The 26798-nt window shown below is 34.5% G+C and overlaps 1 protein-coding gene across 1 annotated transcript in view; it reads right to left on the reverse strand.

Annotated features, from left to right (window-relative positions):
• PIAS1 (protein inhibitor of activated STAT 1) overlaps positions 1-26798 on the reverse strand; it is a 108983-nt gene that overhangs the window by 61929 nt on the left and 20256 nt on the right. The window contains exon 2 of the mRNA XM_087820692.1: positions 15923-16367. Coding sequence (XP_087676818.1) covers positions 15923-16367 — 445 coding nt within the window. The remainder of the gene's footprint in view (positions 1-15922; positions 16368-26798) is intronic.

Here is a 26798-nt window from a genome sequence, read left to right on the forward strand (position 1 = left end):
ATATGGGGTGGAAGGGATCAATGGGGAAAAGGGGAGGGATATCTGTAATACTAACAACAATAAAGATAAACTTTAAAAAATAAAAATAAAAAAAATTTTAAAAAGATAATTCAGAATTGATTTTTAAAATCCCATAAATGTCAAAAATAGAAATGTAGGGAGATTGTTAATTTACTCATCTTGGAGACAGGGCATCAACACTCAGGTAAATCCAAAAGCTACTGTTTAATATATGAAAAGCAATCAATACAATAGACCATACTAATAGAATAAAAAACAAAAACCATAGGATTATCAATAGATGGAGAAAAAGCATTTAAATAAATTCCAAAACACTTTCATGACTTAAAAATTTTTGGAAAAAAGGCATCTATGAAAAATCCACAACTAACATCATACTCAATGGTAAAAGACTAGATGCTTTCCCTCTAGAGTACTATAAGAATGTCTACTCTCAAATCCAATAGCATATGAAAAGAATTATACACTATAACCAATTAGGATTTGTGGCACACAAGGATGGTTCAAGGTAAGAAAATTAATCAGTACCACATTAACAGAATGAAAGGAAAATTACGAGATCTTCCAAACTGATGCAGAAAAAACATTAGAAAAATTCAACATGTAATACCCAAAACTACAAGGGAACTATTTCAACGTAATAAAGAATGCATATTAAAAAACCCACAGCTGTCCTGGCCAATGTGACTCAGTGGTTAGAGTGAGCCCCTCTGACTGAAGGGTCACAGTTGGATTCCCAGCCTCTGTTGGGGTGCAGCATGCAGGAGGTAACCAATGTGTCTCTCTCACACACACCCATTCTTCTCTCTCTTTCTCCCTTCCACTCTAAAAATCAATGGAAAAAACATCCTTCAGTGAGGATTAACAAAAACAAAAAACGCAACAGCTAACATCACACTCAATGGTAAAAGACTGAAAGCTTTTCCGCTAAGATCAGGAACAAGGCAACTTTCTATTCAACATCAACATCACACTGTAAGTCCTAGCCAGAGATATTAGGTAAGAAAAAGAAATAAATGGCATCATAATTTGAAAGGAAATAAAATTATCTCTGTTCACAGATGACAAGACTTATACGTAGAAAACCCTAAAGATTCCACAAAAAAACTATTAGAATAAGTAAATTCAGGAAAGTTGCAGGATAAAAAAAAAAAAAATCAACACAAAAATTAGTTGCATATCTATACACTAACAATGACCAATCTGAAAAGGAAATTTTTAAAAAAATCCCATTTTCTAGAGCATTAAAAAAGATAAAATACTTAGGTATACTTAACCAAGGGGGCAAAAGACTTGTATGCTGAAAATTACAAAGCATTGCTGAAAAAAATCAACACAAGCAAATGGAAACACCTCGTGGACTTAATATTGTTAAAATATTCATGCTACCCAAAGTGATCTACAGAATCAATGCAATTCCAATCAAAATCCCTGTATCAATTTCTAAAAAATTTTTTTAAATCTTAAAATTCATATGGAATCTCAAGTGTCTCAGAGTAGCCCAAATAATCTTGAAAAAGAAGCACAAAGTCAGAGGCTTCATGTTTCCTAATGTCAAAACACATAACAAAGTTATAGTAACCAAAACAGTGTGGCACTGGCATAAAAACATAAACCAATGGAAGAGAAAGAGCCCAGAAATAAACCCTTGCACATTAGGTCAAATGATCTTTAACAAGGGTGCCAAGACCACATAAGGGTGAAAGAACATCCTCTTGAACAAATGGTATAGGGAAAACTGGATACCCACATACAAAATAGCAAAGTAGGATTCTTCCCTTACAGCATGTTCAAAAATTAACTCAAAATGGATTAAAGACTTTAAACTATAAAGCTTCTTTAAAACAAAACAAAACAAAACAGGGTAGATGCTTTTTGATACTGAATTTGGCCATGATTTCTTGGTATGACACCAAAAGCACAAGCAACAAAACCAAAAATAGACACTTGGTACTACACAAAAAAATTTCTATGAATCAAAAGAAACAATCAACAGAGTATAACAGCAACCTACAAAATGGCGTAAAATATTTGGAAGTCACATATCTAATCAGGAGTTAATATTCAAAATAAATAACTCCTATAATAAATAACTCCTATAATTCAACACTAATAAAACCCAATTAAAAAATGGGCAAAGGACCTGAAGAGACATTTCTGCAGAAAAGTTATACAAATGGCCAATAAGCCCATGAATTAATAGATGCGCAACATTATGAATCATGAGAAAAATGCAAATCAAAAACACAAGGAGATTAACTTCAGGCTCATTATAATGGCCACTTTAAAAAAAACAAACAACAAAAAAAAACACCTAGAAAGTAAGTTTTGGTGAGGATGCAGAGAAGCTGGAACCCAATGTGCATTGCTAGTGGGAATGTAAAATAGTGCAGCTTTGGAAAACAACATAGCGGTTTCTCAAAAAATTAAATATAGAACTACCATAAGATCTAGCACTCCCACTTTTGGGTATATATCCAAAAGAACTGAAAGCAGGATCTCACAATAGCCAAGAAACGAAAACAACCCTAAATGACAATATACACATAAATGGTTAAACAAATGTGGTTGATATATGCATACAATGGAATATCAATCAGCCTTAAATGGGAAGGAAATCCTGTCAACATTCTACGATATGGATGAAGCTTAAGGGCACTGTGTTAAGTGAAATAAGCCAGTCACAAAAAGACAAGTATGATTCCACTTACATGAGGTACCTAAAATAGTCAAACTCTTAGAAAGTGCAATGGTGGTTAGTAGTGGCTGGGGGGGTGGGGGTGGAATAAGGAATTATTTAATGGATCAAGTTTTCGTTTTGGAAGTTAAAAAAGTTCTAGAGGTCTATTGTACAACACTGTGAATATACTTAAAACTACTGAATACACTTAAAAATTATTAAGAGAGTAAGTTTTTTTATCACAATTAAAAATTCTAAAAAGGAAATTAGAAGACACCCCCCATTAAAAATAATTATACTCCCCCCAAAAGAATGAAGCACTGACACATGCCATAACATGAATGAACCTTGAAAACATTATGCTAAGTGAAAGAAGACAGTCCCAAAAGGCCATATGTTATATGATTCCATTTATATAAGATACAGAATAGACAAATCCATAGAAATAAAAAGATGACTAGTCATTTTCAGGGGCGGGGAGGAGAGGGAATGAGAATGATTGCTAATCAGTACAGTGTGTCTTTTGGGTGTGATAAAAAAATTTTTAATTAAATAGTGGTGATGGATGCACTGTCCATGAATATACCAAAAAACCACTGAACTGAACACTTTAACAAGGTGAATTTTAAAGTATGTGAATTATATCTTCAGTGAAGCTGTTTTAAAAATCCAAGCATCATAAAAGTAGTAACTCACAGATTTGAGTGGCAACTTATATGTTTTCAACTTCTGTGTAATGGAAGACATTATAAATCATGTAGTAAGTGACAGACCAAGATAAAATATTTACAACATATAAAAGAGGGATGACTACTATGCATTATGTACAAAGTATGAACCAACAAGAAAAAAAGTACAAACAAGGAAGATAAACAAAGAATATGAACAAGCAATTCACAAACTACAAATGATTAATAATCATAAAAATGTTCAACTTCAGCAGTAAGCAAAAGTATATAAATTAAAACAAGGTATTTTCATTTTGTCAGCTTATAAAAACTTAAAATTAATGATAAAACTGTGTGTAATAAGCACTGTCATAAAAATGTTGGTAGGAGTATAAACTTTATTTGGAGGATGCGGAGGATGCAATTACATGCAATTAAATACTTCTAATTAAAATTAGAAGTATGAATATCTTTTGACCTCAAAAAACTACTTTGCATTTAAAGAAATACATAAGTACAAAAATATATATTCTTATATATAAGAATGCTGACATAGTAGCAAAAAATGGAAACTATATGCTCATAAAAAGGATTATACATGATACATTTTGTAGGGATTCAAAGAAATAAAGTGATCTACCTGGGAAGGTGTATATAATGTCATATGATATTAAATATAATTCAGAAGCTCTGGAGTGTGAGAAAATCTCTATTTTTATTTTATTTTATTTTATTTTATTTATTTTTTAAAATTATATCTTTATTGATTTCAGAGAGAGGAAAGGAGAGGGAGAGAGAGAGAGATAGAAACATCAATGATGAGAGAGTCATTGATCGGCTGCAGCCCGCAACCCGGGCATGTGCCCTGACCAGGAATTGAACCCTGATCGCCTGGATCCTAGGTCGACACTTAACCGCTGAGCCATGCCCGGCCGGGCGAAAATCTCTATTTTTAATACGCACCCTCAGTAATTCTGATTTGACTACTCCACAAGACAAAAATGTTAAATTCAAACTCCCTGATAAATATAATCCCTTTAATTTTTAACTTAGGTTATGCCTTTTAGCTTACTTTGCCTTGTGTTAGAATTCTAAGATGAACTAATGTACGTTTCATTCCTCCACTAGATTATGAAATCCTTGAATGTCTTACTCTTTTCTGCCAACTAAAATGGTTCTTGGCACACAAAAAATGAATTTAATATATATTAGTTGAATGAAATAAAGTTTTTAAAAATAAAGTTTATATATATATATATGTATACACACACACACGTATATGTGTGTGTCTGTGTATGTGTGTGTGTGTATTTATATATATTGTTTATAAAGTCACAAATCTATTAGCAGAAAGGGATGGAGAAGATTCTATTTCCATGACCATGGATTATTACATGAAAATGAAAACACGCTTTATTAAGATCTTTGTTCTTTTGGAATGTTTTGCAGTGGCTAGATTCATATGGAAAGGATCAACATCAGCAAAAAAGGAACAAACTAAGGAAGAAAATAATAAAATGAACGATGCATCCTCTCTAACTCCACTTTACATCTTTTATTCAAGTAATTTTATAACTTAAAAATTTTTACTTAATTTCCCCCCCATTTTTAACTTTCATTTTTCAATTACGGTTTACATTCAATATTATTATTATTTTCAGGTGTACAGCATAGCAGTTACACAACCATATGCTTTACAAAGTGTTCCCCTGGTATAACAAGTACCAAAGTGTTCCTCCTGGTATTTCAAGTACCCACCTGACACTATACATAGTGATTACAATAGTATTGACAATATTCCCTATGCAGTACTTTAAATTCCCAGGGCTATTTTGTGACTACCAATTTGTACTTCTTAATCCTTTCACCTTTTTCACTCAGCCTCCCAACCTTCCCCCCCTCTGACAACTATCAGTCTGTTTTCTGCATCTATGAGTCTGTTTCTATTGTTTGTTCATTTATTTTGCTCTTTAGATTACACATATAAGTAAAATCGTATGGTATTTGTCTTTGTCTGACTTACTCCACTTGGCATAATATCCTTTAGGTCCATCCATACTGTCACAAATGGTAAGATTTCATTCTTTTTTTGTGGCTGAGCAACATTCCATTGTACGAATTTTTTATTTTATCCACCCACTCATCTACTGATGGGCACTTGGGTTGCTGCCATAGCTTGGCTATTGTAAATAGTGCTGCAATGAATATAAAGATGCAGATGCTCTTTTGAATTGGTGTTTCAGGTTTCTTCAGATATATATCCAGAAGTGAAATCACTGGGTCATAAGACAGTTCCATTTTTAATTTTTTAAAGAACCTCCATACTGCTTTCCACAGTGGCTGCACCAATATGCGTTTCCACAAACAGTGCAAGAGTAGTCTCTTTTCTCCACATCCTCGCCAACAGTTGCTGCTTGTTAATTTATTGATGATAACCAATCTGACAGGTATGAGTTGTTATCTCCTAGAGGTTTTAATTTGAATTTTTCTGATGTTGTGCATCTTTTCCTATGTCTATTGGCCTTCTGCATGTTCTCTTTGGAGAAGTGTCTATTCAGGTTCTCTGCTCATTTTACAATTGGTTTTTTTTAGTGTTGAGTTCTTTACAAATTTTGGATATTAATCCCTTATCAAATGTAACATTGGTGAATAACTTCTCCCATTCAGTAGGTTGTCTTTTCATTTTGTTGATCTTCTTTGCTGTGAAAAATCTTTTTATAATTTAATGTAGTCCAATATGTTCTTTTTAATCTTGTTTCCCTTGCCCAAGGAGATATATCAGAAAAAATATTGCTAAGAGAAACGCCAGAGATTTTACTGCCTATTTCTTCTACGAGTTTTATGGTTTCAAGTCTTACATTTAAGTCTTGAATCCATTTTGAGTTTATTCTTACATATGGTGTAAGAAGGTGGTCTAGTTTCTTTTTTTTCCATGTTATCTGTCCAATTTTCCCAACACCATTTATTGCAGACTGTCTTTACCCCATTGTATGTTCTTGGCTCCTTTCTTATTTTTTTTTTTTAAATGTTCTTATTGGTTTTAGAGAGAGGGAGGAAGAGAGAGGGAGAGGAAGAAACACCGATCAGCTGCCTACACTAGGGATAGAGCCTACAAACCAGGCGTGTGTCCTGACCAGGAATCAAACCAGCAAACCAACGACCTCTTGGTGCATGGGATGACACTCATCCAACCAAGCCACACCAGCCACAGCCTTCCCTATTTTTAAGGAGATTTACAATCTTCATCTGTTTTTAATATATCTCTACATCTTAGAAAATACTGTAAGTTATTTTAAGGCAAAAAAGGTTTTATTTCCCCAAAATATTAGACAATTAGGAAAACTTGAGATAACTACATATATATGTCATTTTAACAAAATAAATCTTAGCAAAAGCCTGAAATATAGACTAAGCTGAAAAAAACTGAGTTTTTCTTTAAAATATTTTGGTACTGAGTTATATGAAAGATCTATAATTTTAACATAATACATATTTGGTCTTCCTCTTTTATAATCTTTCTATTTTCCCAGCATTATTGTCTTTTCCAAAGAAACACTGCCTTCTCATGACACCTCCAAGGTATGATAGCTTCGATTTTGTCATTTTAGCCTCCAGCAATGTTACAGGCTATCTGCTCTAGGACCCACTTTTTAATCTTTTCTGGTGGTCCAAGATATCTGCAGAGCTCTCCTCCAATACCGTATTTTGAATGAATCCATTTTTTTCCTATCAGCCTTCTTCACTGTCCAACTTTACTTTTATACTTCGGCTTTTTTAAAAAAAAAAACCCTGATGCATAGAGGTTTAACATATTTATGTAACCAGCTGTATCCATCATTTCCTTTGTGATTTCTTAAATAGCATGTAAATATAAATTGCTAACTTTACATTTAAACTTCCTATGAGGAGGTGCTGAAACACAAAATGCTATTGAGTATTTATATTACAGAGAAGTAATTTCCTCTAGTCTATATCTTATAACATCATTAATTTTAAAATTAAAATAATAAAATTTAAAAGCAGAAATAAAACACTGAAAGACAGAGCTCCAAAATAAATGCTGAAACAAAATTCTAGGAACTAGAGAACATGTAGAGGTCATAAATTAAAGTTGGTTCTTAAAAACAATTTAGGCAGCTGGCCAGGCATAGCTCAGCAGTTGAGCATCGACCTAAGATCCAGGAGATCGCAGTTCGATCCCCGGTCAGGGCACATGCCTGGGTTTTGGGCTCGATCCCTAAAAAGGGGGCATGCAGGAGGCAGTCAATCAATAACAACTTTCTCATCACTGACGTCTCCCTCTCTCTCCCCCGCCCTCTCTCTGAAATCAATAAAGATATATTTAAAACAAAACAATTCAGGCATTTTATTTTTACCTACCTTAAAGTAATTTAACTCTAATACTTTATCCAACATGCAGCTTCTTTTGCACTGCAATATCCCCATCCTTGGAATATCTAAAGCTTATTTACATTTGAGTTTCAATAAACTTAGCAGCAGTAGTGTGAAAGAATTAGAATGACTAATCTCCACTCAAAACTACTGGAGTCATTTGCAAGCACTATCAAGACTGAAGTAGTATATATAAAGAAAGGGAATGGTCCAGATATCAACCAAATTCCTTAAAGGAAAGAAATGGATTGCCAAACTGGATTCTCCCTTTGTTGCACCATCCTACCTGCCCCATGATTACCATAACCAAGTGCTCAAGCCAGCTGGTCTGCAACTCGTATGGTAACTCAATTTTGATGGGGAGACTTGAGTGAGCCAAACTGCTTTAGAACCCACTGGCAAATTATGAAATGCATACTTCAAGTGCTATATACACTACACATTTGATCTTTAAATTTCATCCCAGTAAGATCTTCCGTTTGGTTTTGTTAAACTGTACTTACTTACTTGCTTCTGAACTTAAATGGCTGTCTCATTAATCTCACAATTAAAAATTTTTTAATTTCATATTTTCAATTACACAGAGGGGTTTGGTTCTTTACTGATTCTCATTGTCAAGATTCCTTTCCAACCAAAAAGAGTATCATTCTTAGTTCCCAAGATAACAGAACACAGAATCCTACCTGGCCAGGTGTGGCTCAGCGGTTGAGCATCGACCTAGGATCCAGGAGATTGCGGTTCAATTCCTGGTCAGGGCACATGCCCGGGTTGCAGGCAAGATCCCCAGATGGGGGCTTGCAGGAGGCAGTCGGTCAATGACGTCTCTCTCATCATTGATGTTTCAACTCTCTCTCTCCTTTCCTCTCTCTGAAATCAATAAAGATACATAAAAGAAAAAAAAAATTCAGAATCCCATTTATTAAAAACACACTAGATTCCTTTGGGCTCTGGGTCACTATATATAAACAGCAATAAAATTATTAAAATTACCAGAGAAGAATAATATTATCTACAAAGGTATGTACTAGATTTACAAGGTATAGCTTAGATTTTGTTTTGAAAGTCAGAAATCTGTTGCCAAATTAGACAGAGAAAAAAGTTTCTAGGGAATAAACCCCCTACAAAAAAACTATGGCTTTTGACTTCCCAAAATTCAAGTACAGAAGATCACAGCTTGTGTTGAATTATTAGAAGGCAAATTTTCTAAAAGCACAGTAGAGTGCATAAAATCTTTGAATGCCCTTTCCAATACTTATCAGAGCCTGTGTCCTTGAATTTGCATCACCTGATCTCCAAGCACTGGCTATTATGCATGTGGAGAAAGGCAAATTCAATTATAAAAAATGAGAGGATGAAACTGTGAAATATAATCCAATGACAGAGGAGCCCTTGGCAAAAAACACTGGTAACCAATATTATTAAGATGTAGCAGATACCTTACCCGCACTGCAAAAAACAAGTTGGGATCATATTAACTATTAAGAAGTACTGAGGCATCTGTGCCCTTTATCCTAAGGCAAAACCTAAGTTTTATATATATATATATATATATACACACACACACACACACACACACACACACATATATACGAAAAATTCAAACGTTTTCTATAAATTATTCACACATCTTCCCAAGCCTAAAATAACTGTAATTTTCTATACAGAAATATTCCACTTTAGCCCCAGCCGGTTTTGCTCAGTGGTTAGAGCATCAGTCTATGGACCAAAGGGTCCTGGGGTCGGTTCCAGACAACAGCATGGCATGTACCTCGGTTGCAGACTCGATCCCCAGTCATGGCATGTGCGCAAGGCAACCAATCAATGTATTTTTCTCACCTCTCTCTCACTCACTCTCCCCCACTTCCACTCTCTCTGAAAAGCAATTGAAAAAATATCCTCCGGTGAGGATTAAAAAAAAAACAACACAAAGAAATATTCTACTTTAAAAAGAAAAGCAATCAACCTAGCTTTCTAAAATACTGAAACTATAAACCCAGTACACCTAGGTTGTTGGTCAGTCTTCCCTAGGAAGTATCCATATATTGTCCCACATCAAATTAGAACTACTTGTAACAGAGCTCAAGAATCCAAAAACTATATATAGCCCAGACAACGGATATTTGTGGTGTTTTATGGAAAAGACTGTTTGACAAACAATAAACTTAAATAAAAGTCACCTTCCAAGACTTAAAAAACAGAAAGATAAAACAAGTGACCTGATTAATCACAAATTGAAGAATGGCATGCATGTGATCAATGAAAAGATGTCTCTGTGTTTCAGATTCTTCAGTTTGTAGCATCCAAACACTTTCCAAAAAATAGGACACTTTTAGAATTAGGAAGAACAAGAAAAGGAGATCATCTTCACAGATAATTTCCAATGTTTTATAACCATTCTTAGTTAAAAAAAATGATAAGATACCTGTGAATTGTTTCATTTCATCGTCTTATTTACTGTCACTGTCCTCAGTGAGAAAAGGATTAAACTGTAGTAAGTTCTAAAAGAAACACTACAAATGTAAAACTACAATAAAAAATCTAATTTGCTTACCTCCCTACTTCTCTCAATGTTCCCATTATAACCCTTCCAAAGAGGTGACAGAGAGCTAAAAGATTTCTTAAAACAAACAAAAACTCAACCATAAAAATTATGATCCATGATTTTCCTCAGAGAAGAGATCACTTAAATTATTCTCAGGCAAGAGTACAAATAAAACTTCTAATTTCATTATCTTTGGATAGTTAAATAAGAATGATACAAAAGAAAATCAAGTAGAAGCCCTCTTAGCTGAGCTGACCTTTTAACTGGGTTAACTGATGTTTACCAAGAACCAGAAGTGTTTATTCTCAAACCTGTTTGTGCCAGTTGCACTTCTAATGACAAAATTTAAATATTACAAAACCAATGAAATATACGTGGAAAAAGACATTGCTGTTTTTATAAAAACTAAGTTAAATGCTCTGTAAAGACCCAATAAAAGCAAGTTGCTTTAGTCCGGTCACCGTGGCTCAGTGCTTGAGCGTCGACCTATGGACCTGGAGGTCAAGGTTAGATTCCTGGTCAAGGAAGGTGCCCAGGTTGCGGGCTTGATCCCCAGTGAGGGGAGTGCAGGAGGCAGCCGATCAATGCCTCTGTCATCATTGATGTTTCTATTTCTCTCTCCCCCTCTCCTTTCCTTTCTCTGAAATCAATAAAGATATATTTAAAAAAAAATTAATGAATAAAGCAAGTTGCTTTAAATAAAATGGAGTGGAATTAGGTGACAACTATAAACGATTTCTCCCCCAGTTTGTAATAGATTCTGGATTCAAACTGCTTTAACAAGTCTTTAAATTCTCTCTCTGCGTTAAGGAATCTAAAATTGGGAAATCAGTGGTCTCAAAGGAAAGGCCTTGACCTACATCTTAAGATTGGCAAGTGAACACACATTAATATGTTTACATTAAAGTAAGATGTTTAAGTTATTATGTATCAAATTTATCATTCATCATCATCATCATTTAACTACTGGTTTTAAAAAAAAGCAAATACTGTATCCTTCAGTAATCAACTAGAGGAACAACGTCAACAATTATTCCTCATGTCAATCTACGAGAAATCTCTAGTCCATGGATACATGACAGACTAACTGCCTAAGGTCTTTAAAAACCTGAAAAGGAAGACATGTCTTGAGAAGATATAATTTGGTTTAAATTTGATATAAAGCAAACCTTGGGATAGCTCACCAAACTTTCATATGACTACTCCAAATGAATACAAAGCTGTTTACTACATGTTAGCCTTTGAAATAATTATTAAATATTTGAAATAATTATAAATATTAAAAATATTTCAAAAAAACGACATTAAAAATGTATTTTCTGTTTGAAAATCTACCTGAGTCAAGGAAGATAGAAATAACTAAATTTGTAATAAATATAAAACTGAGTATTAATGAATTTGGTTATTCAATTCTGAATCAAATCAAATACTGCATCCTAAAGAATTATTATTCTTTCGGTCACTATGAAAATATTTTGTTTTTACCATTATGCTCTAACACAAGCCAACTTAATAAATATAAACAATAATACTCGAAGTAGTTTTATTATTCTAAATAATATTAAAGGACTGAGGGAAAATATCTTGCCTCTAAATCAGAGGTGGGGAAACTTTTTTCTGCCAAGGGCCATTTGGATATTTATAACATTATTTACAGGCCATACAAAACTATCAACTTGAAAATTAGCTATGAAAAAACTCCCAGATTTATTGCATTTCCAGCCCCGCCTATAGTTGCCTTGGCAGGGCCAGACCAAATGATTTCATGTATATACGGCCTGTGGGCCAGATGTTCTCCACCCATGCTCTAAATGGACATTAACAAAATATTTTATTCCAAAATTATCTGTCCATTTGACTTTCATAATTGTATAAATTCCATAGCGCATCAACACCAAGAGTGGCACACTATGCAAATGTTATTTCAAAATACACTTTAACACAAGGTGCTCAATGTACTGTAAAGATTAAAATTTTTCTGTGCCCCATTATTTATATGAATCAATAATATATGTGGCTAACATCCTGCTGGGTTAAGTCAGTATTTGAGATTCTTCTCTTCATTAAAACAAAAGCAGGAATAAACACACACACTACGCCACACACACACACACACACACACACACACGACTGACTAGAGGAACACAATAGAAATATTTTTAAAACTTATCTCTAAAGTAGTGCCTATGAATTATACATTAAACATGTGATATCTTTGTAATTAGAGAAATATTTTTAAAATAGTCTATAGAATATCCAAGTCATCAATTAACCATAAAGATCAGAGTGGGGGTGGGAACAATAAAGGGAAGGATACATCTTTTTTCCCTACTCTATTTTCCATCTCATACCTAAGCTACTATTTATGATATGTGGTTATGCCTCACTTGTATCTGGATGATTAAATGGTTAAAATTCACTGAATTAAAGTGACTATTGTATTTAAATTAACTGGAGAACTAATAAATGTTTACTGAGCAACTACCATGTAACAGGTTTGTAGCTAGCTATTATTAGATGAATATAGCCCTTACCATTTTGAGAAACTAACAACAACAAAATGTTACAAGAACATGCAAGAAAGTGAAATCAATTCTGGATGGGAGAGAATCGAATAGACAGATTAAGTGGGAAATCTTAGAAAAATTAACGAAAAAGGTTTCGAAAAGCATTTGAAATGGGCCTCACAAGAACAGACAGATTTTAATACGGACAGGCAAAAATACATAATAAATCAAGCATTTTACTTTATAACCACCTTTACTTCATCTCCCAATTTTTCTAGTTAACTATAGACAATGAAAAGAATTATCTTTAACATGTGGTTCCAAAATGAATGAAGACCTTAAAAGTACTTTAAAATTAAGAAATAATAATAAAATGATTATAAGAATGGATAAGAATTATCTAATAAAATGGGGGATTACAGAACAATTATTTTGATTTTTTAGAACCATGCATAATGACATTCAGCTTACATCAGAATATCTCAAAATCTGTTTAAATCTAGTGCTTTAGAACAAAATAGAAGGGTAAAAAATGAAAAATTAAATTTACCCGTCACATTCTGGACTCGAGTGATAATTTTAATTTCTTATGAACTATCTGCTTCTAGTATCATTTTAGAGGAAAATCAGATGTTTACCCACTATTATTATACATTAAAAAGTTCATAAAAATAGATGTACCCTGAAGTATTAAAGCAGTAAGATATAAGATATAAATTAAGCTACAAAGGCATGAAAAGACAATTAGTGTAGACAATTAGAAATTAACACATATTCAAGCAAAGTATTTCAGTAAAATAAAAATAATTTAAAATTTTCCTAAGTTTAAAATATTATCCAACATAACCATAATGTGTGTCCAGTCTACATTTCCACTCTTTGTAACAAAATTTAGATACATATGTAACCAATACTATTCATACTGGTAACTGTACGAAAATGGAAACAGCAAGATACATTAAGACTAGAAGAAAATCTGAGAGCTGGGAATCTAATCAATTAAAAGCCATCAACATTTTTTTTCCTTTAAATCTCAAATGATCTTCACTGCAGCATGTTTTTGGCAGCAAAATACTGGAAATAGCTATCTTTCAATAAAGAACTTGTTTAAATCATGGAATAGTATACAGTATTTAATAAGATATGAGCTAGAATATATACACACACTCACATATGTACACATACATACCATATATAGAGATGTGTGTATATATTATATACATGGCCTTGCATCAAAAATGGGAAAAGATATATATATATGAGGCAGATAAGAAATGCCTATAATGTATTATGGGGAAAAAGACATATCATAAAATACTATGTATAATATGATTCCTTCCTGAAAAAAAGAAACATAATTTGTTAATATATGCATACACACTAAACTGCTAACGAGGAAAGAGGACTTTGGCATTTTCATTTTTTATAATGAGCATGTGTAAGCTTCGTAAGCCTACAATAGATTCTCAACACCTGTTAAGTTTTCTTTTTTTCTTTTTTTTAAAATATATCTTTATTGATTTCAGAGAGAGGAAATGAGAGGGAGAGAGAGAGAGATAGAAACATCAATGATGAGAGAGTCATTGATCGGCTGCAGCCAGCAACCCGGGCATGTGCCCTGACTGGGAATCGAACCCTGATCACCTGGATCCTAGGTCGACACTTAACTGCTGAGCCACGCCCGGCTGGGCTGTTAAGTTTTCTTGCTATGGCTATTTTAAAAATAATGTGATATAAAATTCATGTTGTTTTAAAGTGACTGGCTATAATCTTGATTTATTTGGGTAAATCCTGCAAAACATAATTAAAAACAAACATTTCCCAGTTCAAAGAATTTCAGTAAATGTTCTCAAAATTCAACTCTCAAATAATCTCCCAAACTGAAATGCTCAACTATTCGTAACAGGGGTTGGAAAACTTTTTCTGTAATGGCCAGACAGTAAATACTTTAGGTTTTGCAGACATAAATAGTCTCTGTTGCAAATTCTTCAAAAAAATTTTTTAAACAGCTCTTTAAAAATATTTAAAACACACACACACAACACATTCTTAGCTCAGATCCACAAAAAACAGGCTGCAGGCTGTATTTGCCTTGCTGGCCATAGTTTACCAACCACTGATTTATAATAAGCAAGCATCTGGAAATCTGGTATTTTAAAAAAATTACACCAAAGGCATCAGAGATCACAATAGTGTCAGTTTTATTCTTCATTAAATAAAGTATGGTTGCATTATAGCAATTAAAATTACAAGCTGATTAATAAATGAAATTCTATTAATATGCTAGACACTAATCAAATGATGAAAAAAACACAAAAAATAAAATTTCAAGTATTCATATTATATAACCATGATTGTGTGTGCACCTGCAAACCACATATATCCACTTTAAAAAGTCAGCTGAGCCCTAGCCAGTTTGGCTCAGTGGTTAGAGCGCGCCTGCAGACTAAAAGGTTCCGGGTTCGATTCCAGCCAAGGGCACATACTCTTGGTTGCAGGCTCGATCCCTGGCCTTAATCAGCGCATGTGCAGAAGGCAACCAATCGATGTGTCTCTCTCACATCTCTCCCGCCCCCACCTCCACTCTCTCTGAAAAGCAATGGAAAAAATATTCTCAGGTGAGGATTAAAAAAAAAATCAGCTGAAATTAAAATACTACAACATCAAAGCTCAAATCTCCTTTTATAATAATTAAAACCACTGAGTCATTTAAATAATAAAAACCAGTTATTCATTTGTTTTAGATGTCATCAACCACTGAAAATTAAGAACTGAATTGAGAGGCCAATAATAATTACTGGGTTTTAATTTTTTAATTTGTAAGGGTTATAAAGTACTAATCAACAATCTAAAATATACTTTATAAATTTATATTCTTGAAACATTTTAATATTTATTGTGTTAGCAAACATTACTAAAAACCTGACTCTACTTTTTTTGTCTAAAAGATAGCTTTTATACTCTTGATTCTGTCTAAAATAGAAAGATTATCATCATCTGGATACTATTATCAAACACAAATTTCATTATGAATAAATTGGGTCAAATTAAACTCTAAAATGAAAATGTATCCCCCAAAAGTAACCAAATAACCATTGTAAAATAATCTTACCTAGACTGGTGGGTTTTATCAGTTCATCCAGTAAATCATAAAATGGTAATTTTTGAAGTTTTATATCCGGATGGACTGGGTGAAGAGCTGACGTAAGGTGTGGGAGTTCCAGTTCATGTTTAGGTCCCAGAAGAGAGACAGGGAGTAATGGTGATGATGCAGGGTGACCGTCATAAGTGAGCTGTGGAATGGTAGATGGAGACAAAGTTGCTGGCATAGGACCTGAATGTACACTGGGGATGGACAAGTCCGCGGGCGTCATGATTTTCTGGGGGAATCTCCGCCTATAGAGTTCTTTAATTTTCATTTGTACAGCAGGACTGCAGCCAGCCTTTAGCAAATGCAGGGCTTTTGTGAGAAGTTCGTGTTTGCGTCCGTGCTTGTTTCTCCCAGCGTAGCCCAATAGTACTTGAAGTTCAGAAACTCTAAGGCTCATAACCATTTGCTTAGAGACAAAACAAAATGTAAAACATTAGTATTCCAAGAATATAATTTACAACATTAAACAATACTTTATTATAGCACTTTCTCCTTATCATTTGCTTAGAGGGCAATCCATTTACAGTCAGTTCTAGTTATTTCAAACTTAGTTTAATCATTTAACGTAAATAACCAAAGAAAATTAGTAATCATAAATTCACCAACTTCTACCCAGGGTTATGAAAGATGTATGATTAACCACATCTCGCCTCATCCCACTATTTTGATGAAACTGTGAGGTATTTATCAAGCACTTACTGAGTCTCCAGGAGAATGCTGAGTGCTATGTGAACAGCAAAAGATAATAATGAGCCCTCAAGAACATTTTTCTTGAGGGAAAAATTGTATGAGTATATATAAAACACATAAGCATCCTACCTCAAACACCACACACATGTATGCAGAATATAAAGAACATATTATCAAGTATTACATTCTATACTAATTCTGGAATTTGTAGGACTTAAACTATACCTTTTTTGACCCAATATATGCCAGATACATTTGATATTTTCTTATGGGTTGTCACTAAATCTTTCCAACTCCACAAGGTGTTATCCTTCTTGATTTGCATGAAGAAAGTAGTTAAAAGGGTTAAATAACTTACATAAGGCCACAGAGCCACTAAGTAGCAGTCAGGATTCAAACCCGGTTATGTATGATTCTAAAACCCATTCTCCTTCTACTCAACCATTATGAAAAGGATGGAGCTGGAAATACTAGGCCTTCCACTGACAAGGCCAGGTTAAAAAAGTCCAGGAGTTCAATCCACATGCCATAATGCGTAAGGATATAGTAAAGAAATCTATTTAACTTTGTTCAACCCTGTGTTCCGAAACTGCTTTGGTGATTGTTAGCCACCAACCCCCGCCCCAACTATTAAGAAAGAGACTGTCAACAGGAAATGTCCATCTATACCAATCCTCTCATTTTAAAGTGGAGAAAAATTAAATCCATAGAGAATGGCTTACCCAAGGTCATATATCTATTAACAGTAAAATCCTGACTTTACCACCACTGACAGGAAAGCGTTAGGATGGAAGATACATGTAAGCTTACCATTTGCTATTCCCCAACTGTTTTATTCCCTCACCTCATAACTAAACTGCCTTCCTTAATACTCCACAACTGCCTGAGATGACAGCCTCCTCCAGCCAACCCTCTAGAAGCTCTTTGCAGATTGTAAAACAAAGTAAAAAATAAAATAGGGAGAAAAAGTGTATAAAGAGCTTTATATGCAATATAGCTGATTAACCAAAGAAATATGAACTCTTCTCCTACTTCTCTGGCCTGGAAAATGCTTTGTTTCCACAAAATCCAGCTTTGCCCATAAGGCCTGGCAGAACTAAATGACACTCTCCTCACTACTTTTACTGGCCATTTTTTAATCTTTATTTTTAGCACTTATCTTGCTGTATTATAATTTTCTGTTTATACAAGTGATTCCATGACCAGACTGAGGTACGCTAGGGCACAAGGCCATGTTACCCTCAGCATCTAACACTAGGGCCTGACAACAGTAGAAATTTCAAATTCCAGGAGGGAGGGGAGGGGAAATCTCTGTTTTAATTTCTTAAAAATATACCTTCTGGCCCGGGCCAGTGTGGCTAAGTTTTTCCATGCACTGAGAGGTCTTGGTTTGATTCCCGGTGAGGGCATATGCCTCAGTTGTGGGCTTGATCCCCAGGAGGGGCTGTGCAGGAGGCAGCAGAGCAGTGTTTCTCTCTCATCAATATCTCTCTCCCTCCCTCCTCCCTCCCTCCCTGTTTCTCTCATCGGTGTTTCTCTCTCCCCCTCCCTCCTGCCCTCCCTCTCTAAATACACACACACACACACACACACACATATATATACATACACACACACACCCCTCCTGTATCCTTCCATCAGGTTCCAATTTGGACTGCATGCTCTCTAGGCCTGGTACAGAACCGTGGTCATAGAATTTCCCCTTTAACTTATCCTGGTAACTTCCTTGTCTCTCTTCCATAGTGGAACCCCTATTTCCTTGATCTCACTTCTTTACTGGTTTTCTCTTTTCAGTAGGGTATTTCACCTGTAGTTTCCTGAGAACGGGGTATGGGAAGTACATTTTTTTTATTCCTTACGTTGTCTAAAAATATCTTCACTTATCCATACTTAATAACTGAAATTGACTCACTATAGAATTCTAGACAGAAAAACATGTTCTGTCCGAATGTTGAAGGCCTTTCTTCATTGTCCTCTGGCTTTCAGTGTTATTTTTAAGAAGCTTAGCACCATTCTGATCCCCAATCCTTCATGGTCACCTGTGTATCCCCCTCCAGAAGCTTATGGCGGCTTCTCCTTATGTGCTCTGAAATTTTACATGTCCTATGGTTGGGTTGGTTTTTTTGTTTTTCAATTGTTCAAAGTGATAATTGCTGAGTCTTTTAAATTTAGAGACATGTGTTCTTCAGTTCTGGCAAATTTTCTTATAATAATCTTCCTAGGGCTTTTTTCTATCCTTTTTCTCCTATGCCTATTATAATGCTCCTTGACTTACATCCTGATAAGCCCATTGTAAACTGAAAATATTTTAAGTCAAAAATGCATTCAAGCCCAGCTGGGCGTGGCTCAGCCGTTGAGCATCGACCTAGGATCCAGGAGATCATGGTTCAATACCCAGTCTAGGGCATGCAGGAGGCAGCCGATCAATGATGACTAACTCATCATTGATGTTTCAACACTCTCTGCCTTTCTCTCTCTGAAATCAATAAAGATATATCTTAAGAAATATATTTTTTTTAAATGCATTTAATACAACTAAACCTACTGAGCATCATACCTTACTCCAACCTACCTTAAACATGCTCAGAACACAGTATCGAAAAACACTGACAACACAGTACACTGAAGAGTATCCTTTTTTAAAAATCCTCAGCCAAGGATATTTTTTCCATTGCTTTTCAGGGAGAGTGGAAGGGGAGGGGGGAGAGAGAGGGAAACATTGATGTGTGAGAGACACATCGATTGGTTGCCTCCCACATGTGCCCCGACCAGGGCCAGGGATCAAGCCTGCAACCATGGTGCATGCGCTTGGCTGGAATCAAATCCAGGATCCTTTAATCTGTGGGCTGACACTAACCACTGAGCCAAACTGGCTAGGGCAAGAGTATCCAGTGTTTATGCTGGTGATGGTAGGCCTGACTGGGAGCTGTAGCTCACTGCAGTTGCCCAGGATCATGAAAAAGTATCTTAACCGCATATTGCTAGCCTGGGAAAAGATCAATGTGTATGCCTTTAGCCTTTAGCACTATCATAAAGCCGAAAAATCATAAATCCAAACCATCCTAACTGGGAGCCATCTGTGTTTAGATACTTGCCTTCCTAGATTGATTCTTTAATTTTCCTTTATTTTTTCCTCCCTTGCATTTTATATCTCTTGTCTTTTAGCTCTATTTTCTGAAAGATCTCAACTTTATCTTCTAACTCTTCTATTAAATTTTTAATTTCCCTAAGTTCTTTTCTGTTTGCTGCAAATTTCTTTTTCATTTCCCTACATCTTGTTATTTTCCATGAATGTAATCTCCTTTTCTCTCTGAGGATATAAATTAGATGTTTGCCATTGTTGTTTTCTTCTGCCCTCTGCACTATCTCTCTAACCTGAGTTCTTTTTTGCTGTTTGCTTTGGTCTCTGCCTTTCATGTTTGATGTTTTCCTCAAATGAGAGAAAACCCTTGGCTGTACATTTATATATAAGAGTAAGAAACTAAAAAGATGATTAGAAGATCTGTGTGAGTGAGCAAACCAAGCTATCTCATTCTAGAGTAATTAGGCAGGGACTGGCTATTTTGAGAATTCCTTTATTTCCCTTTTGTCTGATCACTTTTGAAAGAAAAGAAATCCTTCTATCTCCTCCTTTGGCAGTATAAGGCTGGCTTCCAACATTCTCTGGGCACAATAACTAGGTGAATGGGGAGAGAGAAGGAGAAGGAAGTGCTTATAATTAAGTAAGACATTTCACTTAATCCCCTCCTCAGATATGTAAAATTTTACCAATAGACACACACATAAATATAATTATACACAAGTATTAGAACACTATTCTAACTACAGAAGCAGGAAACATATTCTAAGAAGGACAAATACAAGCCAATATTCAAGCAATATTAACAAGTATTGCAGGCAGAGTGCCTTTGCAATTAAATAGAAAGTGCCAGTTTTACTGTCTCATTAGCTATGACCTTACATTATTAAAGGTCATATCGAAATTGTGAATAAGAATTAGGCACTTCCTGTAAAACAATATAATTAGTCTCATTCACACATTCCACTGCAGTGGTTTAAAGGATTAGTCATAAAGCAGACTCTATATTCTGAATCCTTCTCTGGTATCAATTTATAACCAATTATAAACCAAAATGAATTCTAAAGATAGATAAAATAAGCATTTAAAAATGTCATATTTCACTTATACTTTTTACTTTCTATCCACAAAAGAAATCATCAAAAATTCTAAAATTGCATACAGTAAAGCCTGCACTACAAAAATATTTAATTCATTATTTTCAAAGTCAGATTCTTCATTCAATGAAACTGACTTCTGGATCATTCCTAATCCTCTCCATTTGAAATAGTTAACAAGCAGCTATTAGATTAGCAATTTGTCAACAATGCCCAGTTTAACCAGAAAACCTAGTTAGACAGTTTCTACTAACGCAGCAAATCAGGTTGGTTACATACTTCTCCATAATCTTGTTCCACCCAATTTATCTTCTTTTATTTTTTTCTCAATATAAGATGACTGACCTGTAGTTCCTACTCCTCTAGCTGATCATCCTCCTCCTCTCCTGGTCTATTCCATCATACTGGTGGCATTTAGCTTCCACATAATGACAAAATATGGAGATCCCATTCGCCTTCAAGCAAAGTATAAAATTAACGCTCCACTGAAATGGTGTACCATGGCTTCAATTTTTCATAGATCATTTAATCATGCCCATTTATATACTATCACATCTCATAAAACATACAGAAAAGCTCCTTCAAAAAGCTCCTTCTAGATGATAACTTGAATGCTAAAAATAAAACCCAACTAAGAACACTCTAAAACCTGGAAAATATATATATATATATATATATATATTTTTTTTAAATATATCTTTATTGATTTCAGAAAGAGGAAAGGAGGAGAGAGAGAAACATCAATGATGAGAGAGTCATTGATCGGCTAGCCCGCAACCCCGGCATGTGCCCTGACCGGGAATCGAACCCCGATCACCTGGATCCACGGTCGATGCTCAACCGCTGCGCTACGCTGGGCTGGGCAAATACATTTTTTAATAATAAAAAAAGCTTAACTTGTTTTTTAAATTTAGAGTTTAAAATTCTTAACACAGTGCCAAACTTCTTGCACAGAGGGAGAAAAATATGACTTTTATTTCAGTAAAAAGCCGCTCTGCAAACAGATGTTCAATAAATGGTTTTTGGATCATTGCACAGGTCCTAAATGAGTATGCAGAAAGAGGGAATATACGAACAATGAATACACATAAAGATATGCTAGTCTTCAGAGACAGACACACAAAATCATCATATGAACTCAATTCTCAAAAGTTACTGAACTCCTACTATGAGCTAGGTACATATACAATATATAGTATACTACTATATATAAAATTTGTATTCTAGTACTGATGACCACTAACTGACTAAATCACAATCATTTGGGGTCTGTTTTCTCACTTCAAAAAATGAGAAATTAACTAGAGGTTCTCAAAAGTTTCTTAAAATTTCAAAGTTCTATAATGCTATGACTATTAAATGAACTCTTTCCTCTCATTCTTCTACTCTTCCATAGTTAAAGAAATACAAACAATCCAAATAGTGAAATCTTTCCATATTAGCAATGTTTTCAATCAATATTTTAACTGTCATTTACTTGGGTTAATAGAGTAAAAACAATGATAAACCTAATATATGTTAAATGCTTACAATATGCCAATTACATACAAATTATAGAAAACATGACTATCTTACTTAAGCCTCACAAGAACCCAAGAGAGAGATCATTATTATTTCCATTGTATGGATTAAAAAACAAAATAACACTGACATATGGATAAGAAAACCCATCCACTTTTCAAGTAAAATCTAGAATTAAAAAATAATAAGCAGGGCTTTAATAAATTTTAAGTCTATCAAATTATAAAAGATCAAGCCCAGCCAGCATGGCTCAGCGGTTGAGCATTGACCTATCATGCAGGAGATACCAGTTCGATTCCCATCAGGGTATATGCCAGGGTTGTGGGCTTGATCCCCTGCAGGGAGCATGCAGGAGGCAGCCGATCAATGACTCTCATCATTGATGTTTCTATCTCTCTCTCTCCCTTACTCTCTCTGAAATCAATAAAAATATATTTAAAAAATAAAATATAAAATAGAGTATTCTTTCCCAAACCACCTCAACTAAAAACAAACAAAACACTGCATTTGCAATTAAAGTGTCAACAAGACAAGAAGCAATGAAAGAAATAGCATAATCTATGTGAAATTTAAGAAGCCAAAAGAGGAAGAGACAAATATTAACAAAACAAAAAGTGAGGGGGAGAAATGCATTCTATAGCTAAACAAAGTCTTTTAATCAGAGCCTTCTATCTGGGTCCCAGAAAGAGATTAAGGAACAGCCCTAGAGGGAAATTATGGAGAACTATTTCAGAGTAACAGGTGTGACCTACTCAAGGTTACAGAGCTAGCAAGTAGTAGAGCTCAAACTCAAGTCAGATGTCAAACTGCACGCAATGCTGCAGAGTACTGACAACAAACGCTATTAGATAATTTGAAAAATGATGGTTTGGGGGAATAATATAACATAAAAAGAGATTTAAGATTGGGGAATCCTGGGGGAAAGTAGTCATCTAAATCCTGAGAGTTTTGCCTCTAAAATAGTCATACAGATCATCCTTAAAACTTAGGATATACCAGGATCAAGACAATGCAGCCCTGTGGCACATCATGAGATGTTAACAATGAAGTTTAAGGTTATAAGTAAGACTGTTTAACTATTTAGGATTTAGATGACTACTTTCCCCCCAGGATTCCCCAATCTTAAAAGATATAAAAAGATTTAAGAGATGATAATATAAAAAGAGAACTTTAGAAATCTTGTCCAACTCTCCATCTATAACCTCCTTAATTAATGGTCTCCCAGCCTCTGCTGAAACACTTCTAAAAGTTCACAGGCTAATTTTATAGCAGCCTACATTACTGAAGTCTAAGAATCAAAAAATTTCCTTTAACTTCCACCAAATGATTCTAAAAGGTTCTCCTGTTTGTATACCACAGAGTCTATTTTTAAAATGTGTTAAGAGGGCTCTTTTCCTTCAAATAGCCTGGTTTCTAGACCCCTTTCCCACCATAATCATTGTTCCCTGAGCATTCTGCAGTCCATCCTACTCAGAGTGAATGAAATAATCCAGATAGTGGTCTGACTAATCTTGACTACAGCAGTATTACTACCTCTCTTATTATGAACACAGTATCTCTGCCTATGTAGCCTAATAAGGTATTCACATTTTAGGCTGATTGGTTTGTTTTATTTGGGCAAGGGGAAGGATGTGGTATTTTTCAGCAGAGTGGGAGTAGCAACCATATCACACTGTTCATAAAAAGCTTGTAGTTAACTAAAACTTTTATTCTGGTTTTTTTTCACATGAACTGCTATTAAGTTAAACCTCCTCCTTCTGTAATATAATTTTTTTTTTTTAATTTAAAAGAACTTAGTATTTAGTACTGTTAAACTTTTTTTCCCAGTTCATCATTTACTTGGGTTGTCATCATTTACTTTCAAAACCCTTCTGAAGAACTGCACCCTATACCCTCTATTGCAGCACTTACTCATACGGTGTTGTAAATGGTTGACTTCTTTTAGTCTGTGTCCTCCCCACAGACATGGAGCTTTTCAAGGGCAAGCACTTATCTCTGTATCACCTATGCTAAATATAGTACACGACACCTAGTAAATGCCCAAGATATGATGATGAAGTAACTCCCTTTGATTCTGTCATCTAACATATTCTTCCCAGTTTTGTACCATCTACAAAATCTGAGAGTTTTGTCTCTAAAATAGTCATACAGGTCATCCTTAAAACTTAGGATATACCAGGATCAAGACAATGCAGCCCTGTGGCACATCATGAGATGTTAACAATGAAGTTTAAAGTTATAAGTTAAGACTGTTTAACTATTTAGGATTTAGATGACTACTTTCCCCAGGATTCCCCAATCTTAAACACTGTCTAGGGTACACAAGAAAAATAATTAAGATGATTATATTTCAGTCTTGATTTGTAGATTTCAAAGAAAACAAGGTCAGAAAAATACACAAATGTTCTAAAAAGCCCTGGGAATGATTCTTCACAAACTACAGAAAAATATTAAAAGGAAAAAATAGGTTTTCAGGGAAACAACTTAACAAAAAAATGCTTTATTCTACATAAAGTAAAATTGCTAACCTACTACAAAACTCACACAGATCAATCTTCAGATTAGATCATTATGATTAACATTTACATGCAAAGTTTTTATAGTAGTGAAAGCAAGTTTAAGAAAGTGTTCATATTCTCTTCAGAAAAATTCCACTAATGTACATAAAAATACATTTCAAGGTGAGAACCATAAAAACATACTACACACTCTTCCTGAAATTTATGGTGAGAGAAGATGAGCTACTCACAAACCTCTGGCACCAAAACCTCTAACAGCATATATTTTAACATATCCTGAATATGGGGAGGGGTGGGGAGGCAATACCAAAGTTACTGACAAAGAGTAATTTTTTTAAAAAGCACAAAAGTAGAAAAAACATGTTTAACTGTTATGTCTAAAGGACAATTTATAAATTAGCCAACAAAAGAAAGAAATGTACTATGGTTATACTAAAAGAGTATTTTAGCTTTTGTTGCCATTAAAAAGAGAAATAAAATATAACTTTATCATAATCAATCAAAAAGAAAAATAAGTAGAAAATTATTCTCTATGCCATTCCTTAAAAACATGTAACTAATCAAATTCTACAGCATTTCTCCAAAAGCAACCAATGTTCTTAAAAAGAGAAATTCAATTATTTCTTTATTTCCTAAATGTAGAAAGCCTAATTTTCCATTTGAGGGTCAAAAACGCACAGACAGATGCTACGACAGAGGAGAAACAATATGTATCACTGAATCCTAAGTCTAAAATGCTAAAAAGAAAGAAACAAATGCAAAAATATTGCCTCGTTTGGAAGAAATAAAACTAAAAAGGCCTTTTTAAAAACCTATCCAATCAACTAGTATTCAACTCTCAAAGTTCCCCTAATAACAAAACTGAAATTTTTAAAACTGATTGATGGGGGGGGGGGGGAGGGAGAGAAAGAGGGAGCATTCATTGGTTGCTTCTTGCATGTGTCCTGACCCAATCAAACAGGAAACCTCGGTGTACTGGGATGACACTGTAACCAACTAAGCTACCCAGTCAGGGCCCAACTGCAGTATTTTTCAGGGAAATGTAATTAAAGTTAAATTTTTTAAACTTCAAATTTTACTTATTTTAATATAGTTAGCTGCCTAGACATCACCAATCAAAATCCAAAATAAAACTTACAACTAAGAAGCAATCTAACTAAGCTTCACATTAAAGAGCTCCAATGTATATGATAGGATATTCTAAATCAGCATTTTCCAAACTAGGTTCATACTGTTAATAGATATTCAAAGAAACAGGGTTCCGTGGCAAAACAAATTCAGGATTCTGTAATTCCCCACCATACCCTCCCTTCTCAAATCATGTAAATATATTAAAGGTCCCAAGAAATCCAGCATAAAAAAATGTTTAACTTTACATCTAACATTTTGCAAACTTACTTGGCCACAAAACCCTTCTTTATTATTATCACTGTTTAATCTATTATCATCTCATTTCTTAGCACTTCACAAAATAATAATTCTGGAAAAAATTACAAGACCTTCACGTTTTCCAGGAGTTCCATTTTATGACTCTTGTTCTAGCAAAATTATTAAAAGCACTCCCTTCCATCCACCCAAGCAGTGTCCAAGCCAGAAACTTCAACATCACCTTCTCCTATACTCACATCTATTAACCAAGTCATGTCAATCCTACCTTGCTAAAATGCCCAAGTCCCTACTACCACTTTAATTCAGACTATGATGATTTCTTCCCTAGATGCCTTCAAGGGACTCAACTGTTCTCCCTGTCTCCAATATTATCTCCTCCAAGTCAATTCTCCACATTAGTGATCTTTCTAAAATTGTATGTCTGATCACGTCACTACTTAACCTTTCATGATTACTCAATTGCACTCAGGATAAAAGGCCAAAGTTCTTACCATGGCCTAAGATACACATCACAATCCAGTCTCAGCCATTGCCACTAACCT

Source organism: Miniopterus natalensis, chromosome 1 (assembly GCF_054644295.1).
Source record: "Miniopterus natalensis isolate mMinNat1 chromosome 1, mMinNat1.hap1, whole genome shotgun sequence".
Lineage (NCBI taxonomy): Eukaryota > Metazoa > Chordata > Mammalia > Chiroptera > Miniopteridae > Miniopterus > Miniopterus natalensis.